The sequence below is a fragment of the Excalfactoria chinensis genome, chromosome 1 (genome assembly GCF_039878825.1).
Source record: "Excalfactoria chinensis isolate bCotChi1 chromosome 1, bCotChi1.hap2, whole genome shotgun sequence".
NCBI classification, from domain to species: domain Eukaryota; kingdom Metazoa; phylum Chordata; class Aves; order Galliformes; family Phasianidae; genus Excalfactoria; species Excalfactoria chinensis.
The window spans coordinates 182146541-182164007 of NC_092825.1; the positions used below are offsets into that span (position 1 = coordinate 182146541).

At 50.7% G+C, this 17467-nt stretch overlaps 1 protein-coding gene across 1 annotated transcript; it reads right to left on the minus strand.

Annotated features, from left to right (window-relative positions):
• Positions 1 to 9397: 9397 nt before the first annotated feature.
• On the minus strand, positions 9398 to 16576 carry CHRDL2 (chordin like 2). The gene is made up of 3 exons (XM_072345049.1): positions 16306 to 16576; positions 12329 to 12421; positions 9398 to 10672 (listed from the first exon to the last, which is right to left on the minus strand). Exons 1-3 carry the CDS (start codon positions 16574 to 16576, stop codon positions 10593 to 10595), a joined length of 444 nt encoding a protein of 147 aa, XP_072201150.1. The 3' UTR covers positions 9398 to 10592.
• Positions 16577 to 17467: the final 891 nt, after the last annotated feature.

Sequence of the window (17467 nt, forward strand, 5' to 3'; positions counted from 1 at the left end):
CCTGAGGGTGGGTTATACATGACTCCATCCTGAATACTGTGCAGGCTCCAAGTCTCTCTTGGGACAGCTTTGGACATGGTGGGTTGCTCCTCACCCTTAAACACCAGTGATGCTCTCCGGAGCCTTCCCATGCCATCAACCCAACCCGGCCATTCCCACATCCAACTTCCATCCCTGTCAAGAAACCATTCCATTTCCAAAGGGCTCCAAGCCATTCAGATCCCCTCTATGGATCTCAGCAAACCCCAGCTTTCCATTAGGATGGCTGAAGCTTCACCCCAAAGCTCCACCCCCAGACCCAAAGGGTTCTGCAGTTGACACAGAGCTCTTTTCCCCAGGTCTCTCTATGGCCACTGCTTTCCCATTTTGGACACCAAATGCAGCTCAGAGGCAGATGGTGAGAGGCAGGGTGACGTTTGTTCTGCTGACCCTCTGTCCAATGGGTCCATCGGGGTTATTTTCACTGTTGGTGCAGCTGGGAGGCAGAAAAGGGGCATCCACGCCAAACGATCCCTCTTACTTCATTTTCAACTGTTTTCAAAGCCCCTGATCAGAAAACCCAGATGGTGCTAAATGTCCATGAACAACCTTTAAACAGTGGGTTATTGTTGTGCTCATTGAATTAGATAATTGCGATGGGCCTGAACTAATTAATTTCTATCCATCCTTCCCCCCCCCCCCCAGAAAAAAAAGGCACTGAATCACGGTCTGTTGGCAGTGCTGGTGAGAAGGGCTCGTAGGCTGTTTCCTTTGGATTTACAGGCAGGGTTTTGCCCAGCTCCCACGGGCAAAAAATGAGAGAGAAAGGAGTGAGACCAAGAGACCATCCTGGCATGGAAAGGCAGCCAAATTGCATTGCAATGTGTAGGCAGGAGGACCATCAGTGCCATGGGGTGCTCCTGCATCTCTCTACATCATTGGTCCCTCCTGTCCCATTGCCCGGAGCCCTTTGGAAATCCCATGATGGTGTTGGCTTGTGCATTGGGTGTGGAGGCAAGAGGAGTATAGATACAGAGACATACAAATATGTAGATACAGGGGTACAGAGGTGTGTAGATATAGAGGTACAGAAGTATATAAATATCAGGATATTGAGGTATATGGATGTGAGGGTATAGAGATATATAGATGCAGAGATATAAATAGAGGTATAGAGTTGTATAGATACAGAAGTACAGGGGTATATGGCAATAAGTTCTATAGGTAACTAAGTATAGAGGTCTACAGACATATAAGTAGAGAGGTATAGAGTATAAATCTATAGGTATAGATGTACATACGCCGTGATTCTGTGAAAGGACCCCCAGGATGAGATCTCATCTCACTGCTGACATTTCCTTCCCTCCCAACCCCTCCTGGAACTCCCAGCATTACCCTGTTTTTCTCATCACCCCTTTCTCATCACCCACCTTCCCAACAGCCGGGGTCCGTTCCCAGTGTCTACGTGGTCCCACTGTGCTGGCAAAGCCTTCCTCCCTCCTGGTTGTGCCTCCTGCTCTGGGGGTGTTGGGATGGGGCCAGGGGCAGGGAAATGTGATCCCACTGCCCCAGCAGCTCTGCTGGGATGTTCGGTACATCCTGAGCTGCCCCGGCATCCAAAAAGGTGCAGAGATTGGGGAAAAGAGTGGTTTCAGACACATTCCAATGTGAGGAGAGACGGGAAATATGAGGAGTGTTTAGTCTGGAGAGGAGATGGGTCTGTGGCAGCAGGAGAACAGCCCGTGAGCTCTGCTGGGAAAGAAAGGGATGCGCTGGGCAGCAGGGATGGGGGCAATGCTCACCCAGCACAACATGGGGGTCTCTGCCCTACGATGTGGGCACTGTTTTAAGAGCAATCCTGTCCCTGTGGGGCTGGCAGTGAGGTCCCACTCAATGGGACGTGCTTTGCCTATGAGCCAACACTCAAACCAAAGCTATGTAGTTCAGTGCCCTACAGTGTGAGCACAGTTTGAAGAGAAACCCCATCCCTTCGGGGTGGCCCCACTCAATGGGAGATGCTATGAGCAGTGTTTTAAGAGAAATCTCATCAATTTGGGCATGGCTATATGATCCCAGTCAATGGGATGTGCTTCACCTATGAGCCAACGCTCAAACCAAAGCCATGGACTTCCTGCTGGAGTTTTGCAACAACACCAAACCCTCTTCTCTTCAATTCCTATTCCCCTTTGCAGCACCCCAAGAGATCAGGATTTGTCTCCAGCCTTGGCGAGATGTGGGGCTCGGGAAGATGAGGTTGAGACGTGGATGTTGGCTTCCCTTCTTTCCTCATGCAGGGTTTCGTGCAGATTAAGGTGAAAGTAGATATTTTGCATGATTGAAAATCCGATGCAATGGAAAACAGCAGGAGCCAAGGAAGTGAGCGTAGCTGGCAATTATATAGACATATATTTGGGCGAAGTGTTTTGACTAACCTGATAATAGAGCATGAAATAGCATGGCTCTGACGTAAAAAAGCCCTGAGACCCCAGAGGGAGAGCCAAGATTTCTGGTGGGGAGTTGCCATCCACCCCAGAGTGATGAGGGTTGGACGGACCCCAGGAGGTGGTTGGTCCAGACCTGACTCCAAGCAGGGACAGCTTTGAGGTTACACCAGGTTGCTGTGTTCGGGCAGGGGCTGAGCTCCTTCCAGGGATGGAGACACCCCCCCTGCTTCTCTCAGTCCCTGTTCCAGTGTTTGATCAGCCTGAAAGGGAAAACAGTTTTGGTGTGACTTCCAACCTGTCATTGCTGACGGGTATGGGGGACCCAGACTGTACCGAATGCCCAAATATGCTCTGCAGAGAACAAGAGTGACCACGGAATAAGTGATATTACACACAAAACAGGTCACAGCGAGAGACAGAGGGCTGCAGGAAGGGCAGCAGGAGATATGGGACCTGCAGAACAAGTGGTGGGAGATGAGATTTGGGTTCTGCAGAAGAAACATCAGGAGATGTGGGTCCTGCAGAACAAAACCTTGCAAATGTATCAGTGTTTGCACATCAGCGAGCAAGGAGGACCCTCAGTTTGTTGCAGGGTTGATGAATGGTTTGGGAAGGACGGGGCTCTCCATGACCTCTCTGTGTAACCCTGCTGATGTCCTCTGCTCTGTCCCACCTTCCCCCAGAAGGAACAAGGCCACGTTTCTCTTGGTTTATGCACAAGAAGGAAGCAGAGCCAGTGTGGATCTCAGTTGGTGAGGGTAAAACCTGTGAGCAGAAAGCCAGCAGCCGCTGGTTCCTCACGTCCAATCATTGACCCATCCCACCACAGCCCACTCATAGAATTATACAATCAGTGAGGTTGGAAAAGGCCTCCAAGACCCCCAAGCCCAACCCAAACCCACTCCCTCTGACCATGTTTCTCAATGCCGTATCTACATGGCTCTGGAACAACTCCAGGGCTGGTGACCCCACCACTTCCCTGGGCAGCCTGTGCTACTGCATTGTCAGCAATGCAAAATGAGTCACCAGCAGCCAACCAGGGCTGCAAACCCCTGAAGGAGCTGTAAGGAAGATGGTCTGGTTGTAAAGAAAGGGCACAAAGGTGTTGAGATGCTCTGGGATAAGAACATTCCGCTCCATGCAGCAGAAAACGGCCCATGGGGAAGGTCCTCCACCCCCTGACCTCAAGTTATGGCAGGGTGGGTGTTCACATGGTTGAGACTGAGCTGCAGAGGAGGGGGTGATGGGACAAATGAGATGTCTCCTGTAGACACCAAAGCACAGCACAAGCACAAATCCCCTGCAGAAAGCCCGACCCTAAAACCGACCCCATCTCCTGGTCTGGAGGGAACAGCCTGGCTCCTTCCTGCACAGTGACGTGAGGAGGAGGCGAAGGAGGGGGAGAAGGAGGTGATGTGAAGTGCAAGCTGTGAAGCAGCAGCTGCTGATCCAATTAAAAGAGCTAATCCCCAGCAGTGACCCTGCAGGGAAAACAGCCTCAGAGAGGACCCTGCAGGAAGGCACGGTCATTAGGGCACAGTCATTAGGGCACGGTCCCGGGGTGCCAGGCCTGATGTGTCATTGACACTATTGCATCACAGCAGTCACCCCCACACAAATTCACCCTCCATCACAGCTCCAGGCAGTGCTGCACGCAGAGGTTGTCACCAAGCCTCGTGGTGCTGTGCACATCCCCGTAGGGACTAAAAGAAGGGTGAAGGAAGACCATTCGACCCCAAGTATCCGCAGCTGGACCAAATGCCAAGACAGCAACGAGAGAGTGTGTGGCAAAATGGCCATTTATTAAAGCAAACACACCCTTATATAACCTCTGTCCTTCGTGTACACCCACATGTACACGACGTGGAATGTTCCAGTAAGGAGGTGGGACCTCTCGCGTCACAACCCGCAGCCCCGCATTTCACCTAATACACTACATCTCCCCCTCCTTATGCTAAAAAAGCTTTAACCCGTTACAATACGCAACACGTTAACAACCCCACTCATCTCTTCTTTCTTCTTAAAGCCTTTCATTTACCCTTTGCTGTTCCATCTTCTCGTCAAAAATTCCCGTCACCATACGACGCATACACCCCTGCAGGCATTGCATAATACATGGTATGCAGATTAGCAGTACAAGAAGAATAATAAGCCCTATTATAACCACCTTTAACAGCTGTTTAAACCAAGGCCCAAGGTTTCCAAACAAACTTCCAAGCCAATCTCCAAACGGATCGTCCTGAATACCAATCTTCCTGGTGTGGTCTTGTAACCATGCCAACTTCTTGTGTAGTGACTCACTATGGTCACTCAAATTAAAACAACGCATCCCTTCAACGTCCTGACATCCATGTCCATGGGCTCAAAGCAAAAAATCTATCGCTGCTCTATTCTGAAGCACAGCATGTCTAATGCTTTCTACATCTACAAGCAAATCAGAAAGTAGCTGAGAGGTAACATTGGCCTGCCTCACAGTCCAACAGGCCAATCTATCGATTTCTTTTAAAGCGTGTGCAGCAGCCACCCCAGGAGCAAAGGGAGAAGCAAAGATCCTAGCAGTAGGTCCCCATAACCTTATGTTGTCCCTGCAGTCAGGCTCCAGAGCATGTATACCCCTTTTGGCTCGCGAATGATTAAATGCCTTATAGATCTCAGAGATACTTGGAGATAATATGGTCAATTTCCCCAGATAGCAAGGACCTCCTACTGGATTCTTAGGAATCCTTTGCCAAGCACGATCCCCACAAATAAGAAATACCCCTGGTGGTAAGGCTTTTGCTGTACCATTGTTCCAAAGTTCTCCCACGAACGTAGTTGTTCCTTTGGGGACAGGGAAAACACAACAACCCGTGTTGAATGTCATATTTTCACAGTCGACCTTTCGGACAGATCCATCCGTCCTGCTAATGTTAACAATCTTACCTATCGATACCTCTGTAGGACAACTTCCAGAAAAATAAGGCACCGTTCCTTTGGGGTAAAACCCACAATATCCTCCATCAATATCAAAGGTCTCATCATCACGAGGATACACAAGAGTATACGGGACGGTTTGATTAATTTTTGGGTCCCAGTAGGGGCCTTCTGGACCAAGGAATTGCTGCCTAGTCAGAGATCTCCTTCTCATTGCGCCAAAGATCATGCACCCAGGGGACAACCATTGTGAGCTATTCTTGTCCCAAGTATCATTTTGTACCATTTGCGAGCCAAGTAAATCCAACTGCTGGGGCTCCTCGGGAAGAGTGATATTTAACCTACAAATAGTACAAGCCATTTTCCTTCCGAAATGGTACACGGAATCATTCCCCAGGCTCCTCCAAGTACTATTTAGTTTATTGCAGAACTGTGAACAGTCACTCTTGTTTCCAAGGTAACCCTCAAATGCAGAGTCATCCCATTCTGGGACCCCTATAAGGTGTGTTTGAAAGGATGACGTAGCTGACTGTAATGCAAGACAGAACTCTGAAGTCCCTGTACGATTAGCCCACGTAACCCAAAGATTTCCCGGATGCTGAAGCAGATGGATACCCCCCCACTGGCAACCAAAATAAACACACAAGGCACACAAACATCAACGTAGTAACTCTCGTAGGCAGCAAGAGTTGCTTATCGGGGCTCTGACGTCCCTTCTTTTTCTTTGGTATCCACAGAAGGGTTTTCCTGGGCTTCTTTTGTTCTGAGTTCTTTGGTTTCTTCGGGCATCCAATCAGCAAATCCAAATGCTCTGACTGCTGCAAGACGCGCCTTTCGCAATAAGACTGATAGTTGCTCCAACCATGGAGCAAACGCTCTCGTCGGTTGAGCTGAAAACAGCCAGAACAATAAACAGCCAGAACAATAAACAGCCAGAACAATAAACAGCCAGAACAACGGGCGGGCCTTAGAATTAAGCGCGTGCCCAATAACTGTAGCGGACCCATTCTGGCACCTAGTAGCTGCAACCTCCAGTGGACGGTTCGGTTGCCACCTGGAGAGAGTATTACTGGCACTAGCATACAAAATCTTCTTCCAGGCCTTTCACATGTCATCAGTCTATTGCTTTGGCTCCCGAGGGTCTGATCCTTTTAATTGATCATAGAAGGGCTTCGTAAGCCTAGGAGGAATACCTATAGCATTCTTTACCCACTGTAAAGCACCCACAAGCTTCTGCACATCCCACAAAGTTGTAACACAAGGCTCATCCTCCAGTCCTTCAGGGAGAACCTTAGAGGGACCAATCTTATGTCCCAAGAACTCAATGCCTGGTTCCCTTTGTATTTTTTCTTGGGAAATAACAAAACCAGCAGAAGTCAAGTTACTCATGATCTGAGAGGCTAGGCCCTCCAACAAACTCTGATCAGGCGCTGCAAGCAACAAGTCATCCATATAATGAGCAATCTGACAGCCTGGCGTTGCCTGCCTAACAGGCTCAATGACTCTGCTCACCACAAGCTGGCAGATAGTAGGCGAGCAAACCATCCCCTGAGGCAAAACCTTCCACTGGTACCTCTGGGTTGGCTCCAAGTTATTTACCACCGGGACCGTAAACGCAAAAGCTTCCCAGTCTTGCTCAGCGAGAGGGATAGAGAAAAAACAATCTTTAAGATCAATGACCATCAACAGCCATCCTTGGGGTATTGCTGCAAAGGCCCCCATTGTTGAACAGGACCAAAGGGGACAATTTGTGCATTGACTGCCCTAAGATCACGTAATAGCCGAAAGACACCTGAAGCTTTACGAATAACAAAGACAGGCATATTCCAATTACTAATGTTTGGATGGATGGATGGATGGATGGATGGATGGATGGATGGATGGATGGATGGATGGATGGATGGATGGATGGATGATGGAGGGATGGAGAAGGGTAGATGGACTGAGGATGAATGGAGAAGGGTGAGGGGAGAAGGGTGGATGGATTGAAGAAGGATGAATGGATGCACAGGTGGCTGAGCAGATGGAGAAGGGTAGATGGATGGGGAAGGATAGATGCACTGAGGGTAGATGGATACAGAAGGGTAAATGGGAGGAGAGGGGTGGATGCAGAAACATGAGGAACCCACCTAAGAAACCCATGGGCACTGTCATCTGGAGGGAGAGCTGAGCCCACCCCCAGCCCCCTGTTGCCCAGCAGATGGGTAAGAGGCTTTTCTGTATCATGCAGGAAGCAGAGGGGATGCTCTGGGGTCTCCTTGGGTGCAGAGAAGCTGTTCTACACCAGATATGGCTGCATCCCTCAGATTCCACCAGTGCTGCTCCAGCACCATTCCTCCAACCAAACCACCCAAAAAGCATCACTGAGGCCCTGACCAGGCTGTGAGGAGCCAGCAGCTGAGACTGGGACTTAGCAAGCTGTAAGCTCCTCCAGCTCCACTCTTCAATCCGTGCTGCTGCTATGAGTGAGGGGGACAGCAGCCAATGCAGAAATGTTTTATTGTTCACTACAAAATTGATGGTGTGTCTTTTATGACAGCATCGCAGTGCTGGGCTGCAGTAAAGGGATAACTAAAAGTCTAACTCACAACAACAGGGTGGGCAGTGACACGAAGCCAGCTGACAGAGGATAAGATGGCATGCCACTTGTAGGCAGCCAGGGGCAGGGGATGCAATGGGTCTGGGGGACAAGGAAAATTCTTGGAGGATGGGAGAGTCACAGCATGCAAATGGCATCCCTGAGGGATTCCAGGTCCTTCTTTTGTGGTGGATACACATGGCCCCATGCCTAGGACCAAGTGCAAGCACAGTGGCAAGGGCAGAGTGTACACAGCCCATCAGTGAACATTGGTCTATGCAATATCAGTTGGGTTTCTATAGAAGGGATGGAAGAGAGCTGGCCCCAGGCAGGTTCCTGTGCCACTGCTCCTCACAAGTGGCATTTCTGCTGCCCATGGAGCAGCCAGACCCAATCTCCATCTGTCACCCACTTGGGAACGGTGAAGGGGTTCTGTAGCTGATTTCCACCCCAGAGGCGGGCTCAGGAGCTTACATGAGGCTCAGCACTATAGAGATATCCATAGCAAACCTCATCTGAGCTGCACAGCGCAGGGTTTGTGTGGTGTTCCCCAGGAGTGAACCCATCCCAAGGAACCCAACTGAGCATCCTCATTTCCAGTGCCCACTTCTTCCAGTAAATGAGCGTAAATTGGCCCTCAGCTCACTTTAATTAGAAGCACACAGGCGTGAGTTAATGAGAGTGATGAGTGAAGGGTCAGGCTGTGATGGGGCTGGCAGCATCCTCCTTTGGCAGTGCTGAATGGGACAGTGCCTTCACCCCAGGGATACATAGCTCAGAGAATCAGGCTCTGTGGGTTTTCCCTGGGTAAATCCAACCAGATGGGCCCCCATCACTTGGATGATGGCACAGTGCTTCACCGGTCCTTGGATGCTCTACTGCAGCTGCTTTGCTGCCTGCCTGCTGCCCCAGTGCTGCTCCTCCATCCTTGGGATGAGCACAGATTTCTATCTGCATCCCAAACCCATGGCAGCAACTCCTGTTCTTTGAGAGCACAGTGAAGAGCAAACAGGACAGCACTGATGTCCTCAGGCAGGAGCTGCTCACACTGAGCCTTTTACAGCCCCATGTGTGCAGTCATCTCTCCAAGAGCAGCACACGCACTCACTTAGCAGCTTTCTTAGGCAGCAATCCAGCGTGCCAGAATCTCCCATTTCCTGGCCCAAATTTGCCCCCAGCCCTCACTTGATCCCTGCTGCCATCCCTGGGCTTGGTTTTCAGCCCTAAGCCACCTCTAGCCCATCTGGAATCAGGCTTAGGGTTGCTGTAGGGCAGGGGGATGCCCTGGAAATGGGAAAGGTTCTGTAAATCTCTGCTGGGTAAAGGGGTCTGCAAAGATGCTCCCCAAATCCACGTGGCCAAAGCATCATCCCCAAACCCTGCTACGCCCCAGTGAGAGGGGAACATCCCCACCAAAGACTGGGGTACCCTGTGCACCCCTCTTGCCAAAACAGATGTGGAAAGGAGAGCTGGCACTGGAGGATGAATCAAAAAGGCGCTTTAATCAGATTGACCCGACAGATCCGGATCTCCAAATAAATAGATTTATCAAAACAGAATAAAACAAGAAAACTGGGGATAAATACATGTACCCAAACGACCTGAAAATCCCCCAAAGCTATTTCCAGTCTGGGAGAGAGAGGTGCTGCTGCACTCCCTCCTCTCCGTGCTGCAGGAATGGCCCTGTTTGCCCTTTGGGAGATGCTCCTCCTGTGAATACAGCCCAGAAGATAGTATGTAGGATATAGATAAATATAGAGCATAATGACACGCTTCGTTAGTGCAGTGTTTGGAGTCTCAGAGCCAGCGAGCAGCGAGTGCTGGAGGTTACATTCTTGCAGGGGGGACAGGGGACAGAAAGAGATGGTGCCAGTGATTGGGTGGCAGCTCCTCCACCCCCACACCATGAGAAGCAGTTTTGGTGCTGCTGGACCTAAATTCGTGCCATCACCCCAAGCCCCTGGCTCCCCTCCATGATGTCAGCAGGTGGGTCCTCCAAAAATGACATGCAGAGAAGGGAAACGGACGGAACAGAGCACCCGAGAGAGCTGTGGGTGCCCCCATTCATTGCTGGGGATTTGGACCAGATGGCCTCTAGGCATCCCTTCCAACTCAAACCACTCTACGATCCTACGAATCAGGAGGAAAGACTCAAGATTTTTCAACACTCTTTGGAGGGTATTTGGCCAAAGGAAAAACAACCCACTTTTGCAGATCACGGGGCCTCCAAGAAAGGAGACAAGGGCTACATCTTCTCCCCTTGCAGGTCATCACAGCGCCAGCAGTGATCTGAAGCACATTCTCATCCCGCTTGGTCGCTGGCTCCAGTGCTCCCAGAAATGCCTCCTCTCTTCACATTGCACTCCCCCTCTGCCCACCCGGCTCCTTCAGCAACAGGAGACACGATGGCCTCCTCCAGTCCCAGTGGAGCACCCCAAGGGACATCATGTTGCCATGGTGGCTTCGGTGTGGACACGGTGCTGGTGGTTGGGTTTGGTTCATCTGCTGGAGCTGCTGCCATTTACACTAGAGTATCTCTTATTGCTGTGCCAGTCTATTAAATAATGCAACTTCTCTTCGTATATATGTGTAGGTGTGTATGTGTGTGTGGGTGTAGATAAATCAATAGCTAAGTTAAAGTTGTTTCTTGGTTTTTGTTTGTTTGTTTGTTTTTTTCATTACAAGTTCTTTGTTTCTTTCTCTGGACTCTCTGTCATCCTCAGCTCTGATGTCTGGGCTTGGAAGATGTTCCAGTGACCTGGGTGAGCAAAGGCAGACACTCGTTAGCACTCACCCTCAGTTACTGGCATCAGGAAAGCAAATATGTTTGCCCCCTGAATCACACCCACTGCACCTGGGGGCTGCTGGGGCAGCTCATCAGCAGCCCCACGCGCTGCTCCTGGGCTTTGCCAGCTCACAACTACAATGGGTCTGGGGCCGAGAGATGCTGAAGGGTTTTGATGTCTCCCATCAGAACACTGGGGACTGCAGACAGAGATGATATCTACCCCCCAACCCTTACCCTAACCACCATTTCCTATCTCTTATCCTCTGTCCACATCCTCTATCATCAATGCTCTATCTTCCATCCCCTATCCACTACTCCTTATCCCTTAACTTCTACCCCTTATCAGCTATCCCCATCCTCTACCCTCTGCTCCCTGTTCCCTACCATCTTCCTCTTCCCCCCATCCCCCAATCCCTTATCTCTTATCTCCTATCCACCACTCCTATTCCCTCTCTCCATGCTCTGTTCCCATCCCCTCTCTCCATGCCTTATCTCATTTCCTTATCTTCTTTCCCCATTCCCTTTCCCTTATCCTTGAGTTACAACTACACAGTCTTTAAGGTCCCTTCCAACCCAAGCTGTTCTATGACCAATGATCCTCTATTCCTTATCCCTTTCCACATCCTCCATCCCTCACGCACTATTCCCATGCTCTATCCTCTTAATCTCACCTCTTTTCCCCCCCTTCCCTCCCTCACCCCGTCCCCCATCTCTTATTTCCTATCCCCTCCTTGCTCCAGCTAAGTTTCTACTCTCAAGCAGAGCTCCATAAACCTCTCATAATGCAATTAACAGCGCAATCAATGAAATTTCCAGGGCTTCCCTGGGAAAACACTCCCTGCAAAGCAAAAGCATCACCTCAAAAACCAACACGGAGCCCCCCAGCCCCCACCATTGTTCCCCTAAAGACCCAGCACTGCTGTGCATCCCAGAGATGCTGGACAAAGCTCAGCCCTTCTCTGCATTCCCTAGAGCTGACTGACCTCCCCACAGTCCCAGTGAGGGGCAGAGACCCCATTCAAATGTGGAGCCCAACCTGGAAGCAGAGACTTGAAAATCCTGCAGCGCGTGGCCAAGAGGTGCTGTCTCAACTGGGCTGGAGGTGAAAACCAACCTCCACCCACACCATCACTGGGTGAACTGGTTCATAGTAGGCAGCCAATACCCTGACCCACAGATACTGAACGACACAAGCATGGGCTCGATCCCAACCTGACCCATTAAACCCTAATCCAGCCCAGGAAAAGAGGCAGCCAGCGGGAAACAGCGCAGCAGTTTCGTTCTGCGCAGGCACTCTCGGCATGTGCACCAGCATTCCTCCTTTCCGTAACATTTACGCACATCCAAGAACATTAAGAATGATTTTCAAAGATATTCCAGAGTTTATTTCTTTCAAATCCCTCGCATAATTTCGCTCCCCGTCCCGTCACACCAGACGGATCAGATATAAAAACCAAACAGTTTTACGGGCTCTGGAGGGATCTCGCCTTTGGATTTCACAAGAGCACGTCCACTTTTAGAAAGCTGGCTGCCCTTTGCAATCCCATAAAGAGAAAATGTGACCACTGACCGAGAGCACGGGGTGGTGGGACCTGGCAGGAGCATGGGGACAAAGGGGCTCTTTACCTTCGTTCGTCCTGGCGATCAGCCTGAAGTTCTGCGCTTCTTGCTTGAATTCCTGTTTGCTGATCTTCTTGGTTTGGATCAAGTGAAATATCCCTGCGGAGAGAAGCACGGGGGCATTGCTGTGGAGCTGTAGGGCTCAGCGTGGCTTTGGCGCACACCTCCACCCCCTCCTGATATGCTCAACCTGAGGATATAGGCTTCAGGGTCCACTGAAACCCACTGAGAGGTTGGGATGCCCAGCGTAGGACTGGGAGAAATCTCTTTTCCAAACTGCACTGGAGGAGCTCTCATCTCCAAGAAACGATCACAGGGACAAAGCTGAGATCAATGAGGTCTGGGATCCCTTTCCTTTCCATTTGTTCTCCCCACACCACCCAATCAATGGGGGGTCCTTCTCATCCCCTGCTGCCTCCTTTTACTAGACTCACAGAACCATTACTGTTGGTAAAGACCACCATGCCCAGCCCTGGAAGCAGCCAGGACCAAAGTTTTTTTCCATTCCTTTGCCCCCAGCTCTGAAACTTCTCCAGGACAGGAAATGCATGGCCGACCTCAGATGGATATTTCAGCCCACGCCAGCACTGTCCCATTCAGGGGATGCCTGAGTCAGATGTCTGACGGGAGAAAACCACACATTTAGCAATGGAAGTGACCTTTCTGTGGGATTAGGGGTCGAGATATTCATCCCTGGATGGGAGCATGATGAAGAGGGCAGCTATGTGGGGCACATCCTCCCCACACCTCGCCCAGCTCCTTCCCACGTGCCCCGCATCGCACTGATGTCTGATGTTGTTCCCCTCTGTCTGGGTAAGAGGCCTTCCTGCTTCCCAGCAGCAGTTACACATCGGGTGAGTGTGTAATGGATGGGAACCAGCGTGTGATCCATCTAAATGGGATGCTGCAGAGTGTGGAAAGTTAATACGGGAAGTCTTAATGCATCGGGAGAAATATGAGGCTGGTTGGGCTATTAATAAGCCCTGTAAGTGGGTCGGGAAATGGAGTCCTACCAGTAACAAAAGGAGACGCTGGATGGAGATAATAAAAGTGTTAATGACGCAAGGAAGGCACAAGTGTTCCATAAATCCTTCTGTCTATACTTAGAAAGGAGCAGGAGGGTGTGCTCGCAGCCCTGGGGCTGATGAAGCACTTTCCAGCAGTAACCAGGAGGTTGTTTTAAACAAGAGCCACAAGAGATAAACATCGTTGAATCAACCAACCTGGATAATTTACACTCGAGAGCCCCGGAGAGTTGGCTGAGATGTGTGGTCTCTGGATGGTCATTTCTGACACATTCCAGGAGCTGGGGAGCTATGGAGGAACGCGGATGTCGAGTCAGCACTTGCAAGGGGATGAGAATAGTCTGCTCTGTCTGCCCATGGAATCACAGAATCATTCGGGTTGGGAAAGATCTCTGGATCATCCAGTCCAACCATCCACCTACCACCAATACTGCCCACTGACCCTGTCTGTGAGTACCTAACCCAGGTCTGTAAGTGATGGAAAAGACAAGATGGGATGGAGCTGGTGAAGAATGAGGATTGTGGGTGGCGAGGGCTGGGCAATGCCAGCAGATCATAGAACCATAGAATGGCCCAGGTTGGAAGGGACCTCAAGGATCATGAAGCTCCAACCCCCCCACCATAGGCAGGGCCACCAACTTCCACATTGAATACCAGCCCAGGCTGCTCAGGGCCACATCCAAGCTGGCCTTGAACACCTCCAGGGATGGACGGGGCATCCACACCTGGATGCAGCACTGCAGATGGGGCCTCACAAGGGCAGAGCAGAAAGGGACAATCCCCTCCCTGTCCCTGCTGGCCACCCCTCTGCTGATGGAGCCCAGGATCCCATTTGCTTTTCTGCCCAACAGACCCTGGCATTGAGCTTAGGAGGAAGAGATGGAGGGAGGTGGTGGGGCTGCCTCTTCTCACCCCACTTGGTGCTTTGTGCACCACCTCAGGGCAAAAAGCAGATAGATTCCAATACCATGTAGTGCAAGGAATGAGCTAACAACCAAACCAAAGGACCAGATATTACTAATGTCAAGGAACAACTGATTAGAGGGTGGAGGAGATGACATGGGCTGGAGCTGATGGCATCACTGAATGTATCAGGGGAAAGGAGTCTGCTGTCCCCAAAAACCCAGTGCAGAATTCAAACACAGGAGTGTGATCTACAGGGATCATGTTGGGAACAGTTTTCCTTATAGAAAGGGTTTGTGGCTCAGGAAGAAATTACACGGACCATAGATTTACTGTGGCAGGAGATCTCCAAGCACACACCAGAAGAAAATACACCCAGGTGGGGATGGCTGAAGGTCCCAGAGCCATAGATTTTCAGGATAAAAATGGATCTTCGGGTCTTTGTCTAATCACAGCCTAGCAGGGTGAAAGAGGTCCATGGGGCATTGCACCTCCAAGTACAGGAGGCAAAGACGAGCCTCTGAGCTATGCTGGTCTCTTTCTGATCCCATCCATTTTACCCTCATTGCTTGCAAAACTTCCTTCTCCAAAACATCAGAAAATCACATTTCAAACCTCCTGAGCCATTCAGACCCCCTAAAGTTGTGAGGAAGACCCCAACGTGACTCACGCAGGGGCATCACCAGGGAGGTGGGTAGAGCTTTGGGCTGGGTGTTGCTGTCAGTTTCTCCTCTATTTCGGTGCCTCGAGGAGGAAACCATCCCAGCACAGAAATAGAGGAGGCCACGTAGGATGGTAAGCCCATACAAAGGTGGATGGAAAGGCTCCAGGCGTGACTTGCAGGCTCTTTGCTCCACACACGCTGCTCTGTTGGTAGAGTGATGGACCATGGAGAGGTGGAATCCATATGTGACTGAGCTCATGCTCTTTCCCAATAGTAACACTGTGCTCTGCCAAGCAAAAGAGCTGTGTTGGCCTCGGGGACAAGGGCCTCCCCTGTCCTTGGCTGGCAGGGCTTGGGAGCTCCGTGCAGACACGAAGCTTTTGGCCTCAGAAGGTGGCAAGAAGGTTTGGGTGGTGACCTCTGCCAAGCAGCAAGGAGCGGAAAAGGGTGGGGGGGAGAACCCAGACAGTGCAGCTCAGCTGTCCTCCAGCTACAAGGTGCCATTGTGAAGGAAGCTTCGCTGTGCTGGGGGAGGATGGAGAGAGGAGGAACATGGGGGATGAAGGGGGGGTGGGTGGGAACATGGCGACAGCCACAGCTCCATCTCTGGAGGTAATTTCTCTGATTAATACACATGCATCCACCCCACGTGACTGGAAAGACCATAGAATCATGGAACTGTTAAGGTTGGGAAAGGACCTCTCAGATCATCTTGTCCAACCAACTACCACCAACATTGCCCACTAGGGCTACAGTCTCAATAAGGCTGCGAACAGCCCCAAGAAGGATAAGAACTCCTTTAAGGGGTGAACTGAGACACCTACATGCCCAGAAGAGCAGAATATTTGTTTAAAGGTGTCCAGAAGACACCCAGCTCCGTGCTCTGAAGGTGGCTGTGTGCACAGGTAGGGCACAACAAAAGCAAAAATACAGAAGGACGACAATACATGGGTTTTTTTTCAGTTTCCCATGTGTCTAGCACAAAAGGAGGTGGGTTTTGAGGAACAGCCCCACAGCTTCTGCCTTGTTTGCCCATAGAATCATTCAGATTGGAAAAGATCTCTAAGGTTATCTTGCCCAAACATCAACGCCTAGTTCAACCATGCTGTGCCACTGGATGGTGTTATAGCTTCTGGCTGGGTACACTGGGATCAAAAGTGGCTTCCAACCCCACATCTGCATGCGACAACAACAAAAGAGTGTAAAAGGGGGGAGTAGAAAAGCCAGCCTGCTGTCAGCAGGTTTCGACTTTGTAGGCATGCTGGTGATGGGTTGACGGTTGGACTTGGTGATCTCAGTGGTCTTTCCCAGCCTTAATGACCCTATGATTGGAAAGCACCAGATATCCAAGCAGATTCCCCGTTGCTGGTTGGCTTTGTTATGGGACTCACCTTTAATCAGCTTCCAGTTATAGATTTCCACCTCTTCCGCCAACTCCTTCTCGATAGCGACTGTCCTCAGGATCTCCTTGGAGTTCTCGGAGCTCGGTGGCACAAACATGTACACCAGGACGTGGTTGGGGGTCTTGCCACATCTCTCAGTGATGATTTCATCCGTGGGTTTGACTCTGGTTTCTGGGCACAGAGAAGAAAAGTTTATTAAATAGGGTAAGAGCAACATGAAGGAGGTGGAGGAGGTTCCTGCGAGGTTGGAAGAGGCCATGTCAGCTCCCAGAGATGGCTCAGACCTGGGCTCGGGTCCCAATAGACACAAAGTATGTGTATCAAGGCTGGAAGCAAAGGGAGATAGGAGATACTGATAAAAGGGGATGCTGATAAAGGGTGACGTTGATAAAGGGAGATGTTGATAAAGGGTGACGTTGACAAAGGGAGACGTTGATAAAGGGTCTGTGGAGTTGCTCACCTCCACAGTTTCAGCTCCCCTTGGTTTTAGCATCCCCTATAGCAGCAGCAATGGAGCAGGGTGATTTTCTCCACCTGCATCCCTTCTAACCACCACTTTGGTGCCAACACCTCGCAGCAAAGCCCGGCCTTTCCATCTCTCTCCCATCCCAGAGAAGCAATGTCAGCGAGGCAGAGGGATGAACCCATAGCACAGGAGCCAGCACTGCGGCCGCGCTGCCTGGGCACAGCGCCCATCCCAGCCCCACGGGTGGGCTCAGCCCCAAACCGAGCCCCCTCCCCACGCAGAGCTCCTTTGCGTTAGTCCACGCATGCAGCGATGAGGACGACATCTCCAAGACCCTGTGTGACTTCTCCAACACCCTCAGGTGAAGAAGAGACGCTCGTTTTGTTGTTTGTTGTTGTTGTTGTTGTTTCTGGAGTAATGAAGAATCCCCCACGGTTTTGGAAGGAGATTTATTGCCTTTGGTTGTGGTCCTTGGAACGCAGAGGAGCTCAGCTGAATTTAGCCTTGTTCTCCCCCGTCGTTTTGGATGCTGGAGGTTTTTACACTACTCGAAAGAAAGTTTGGCTATAAATAGAGACGTGGGGTTTATTTTAGTAGGACGGTTATTTTAGGCCTGATTCTGCCCTCCTCATGCTTTCTGGGGTGGTCCTGAGCTACTCTTTGCACACACCGGTAGAGAGGGGA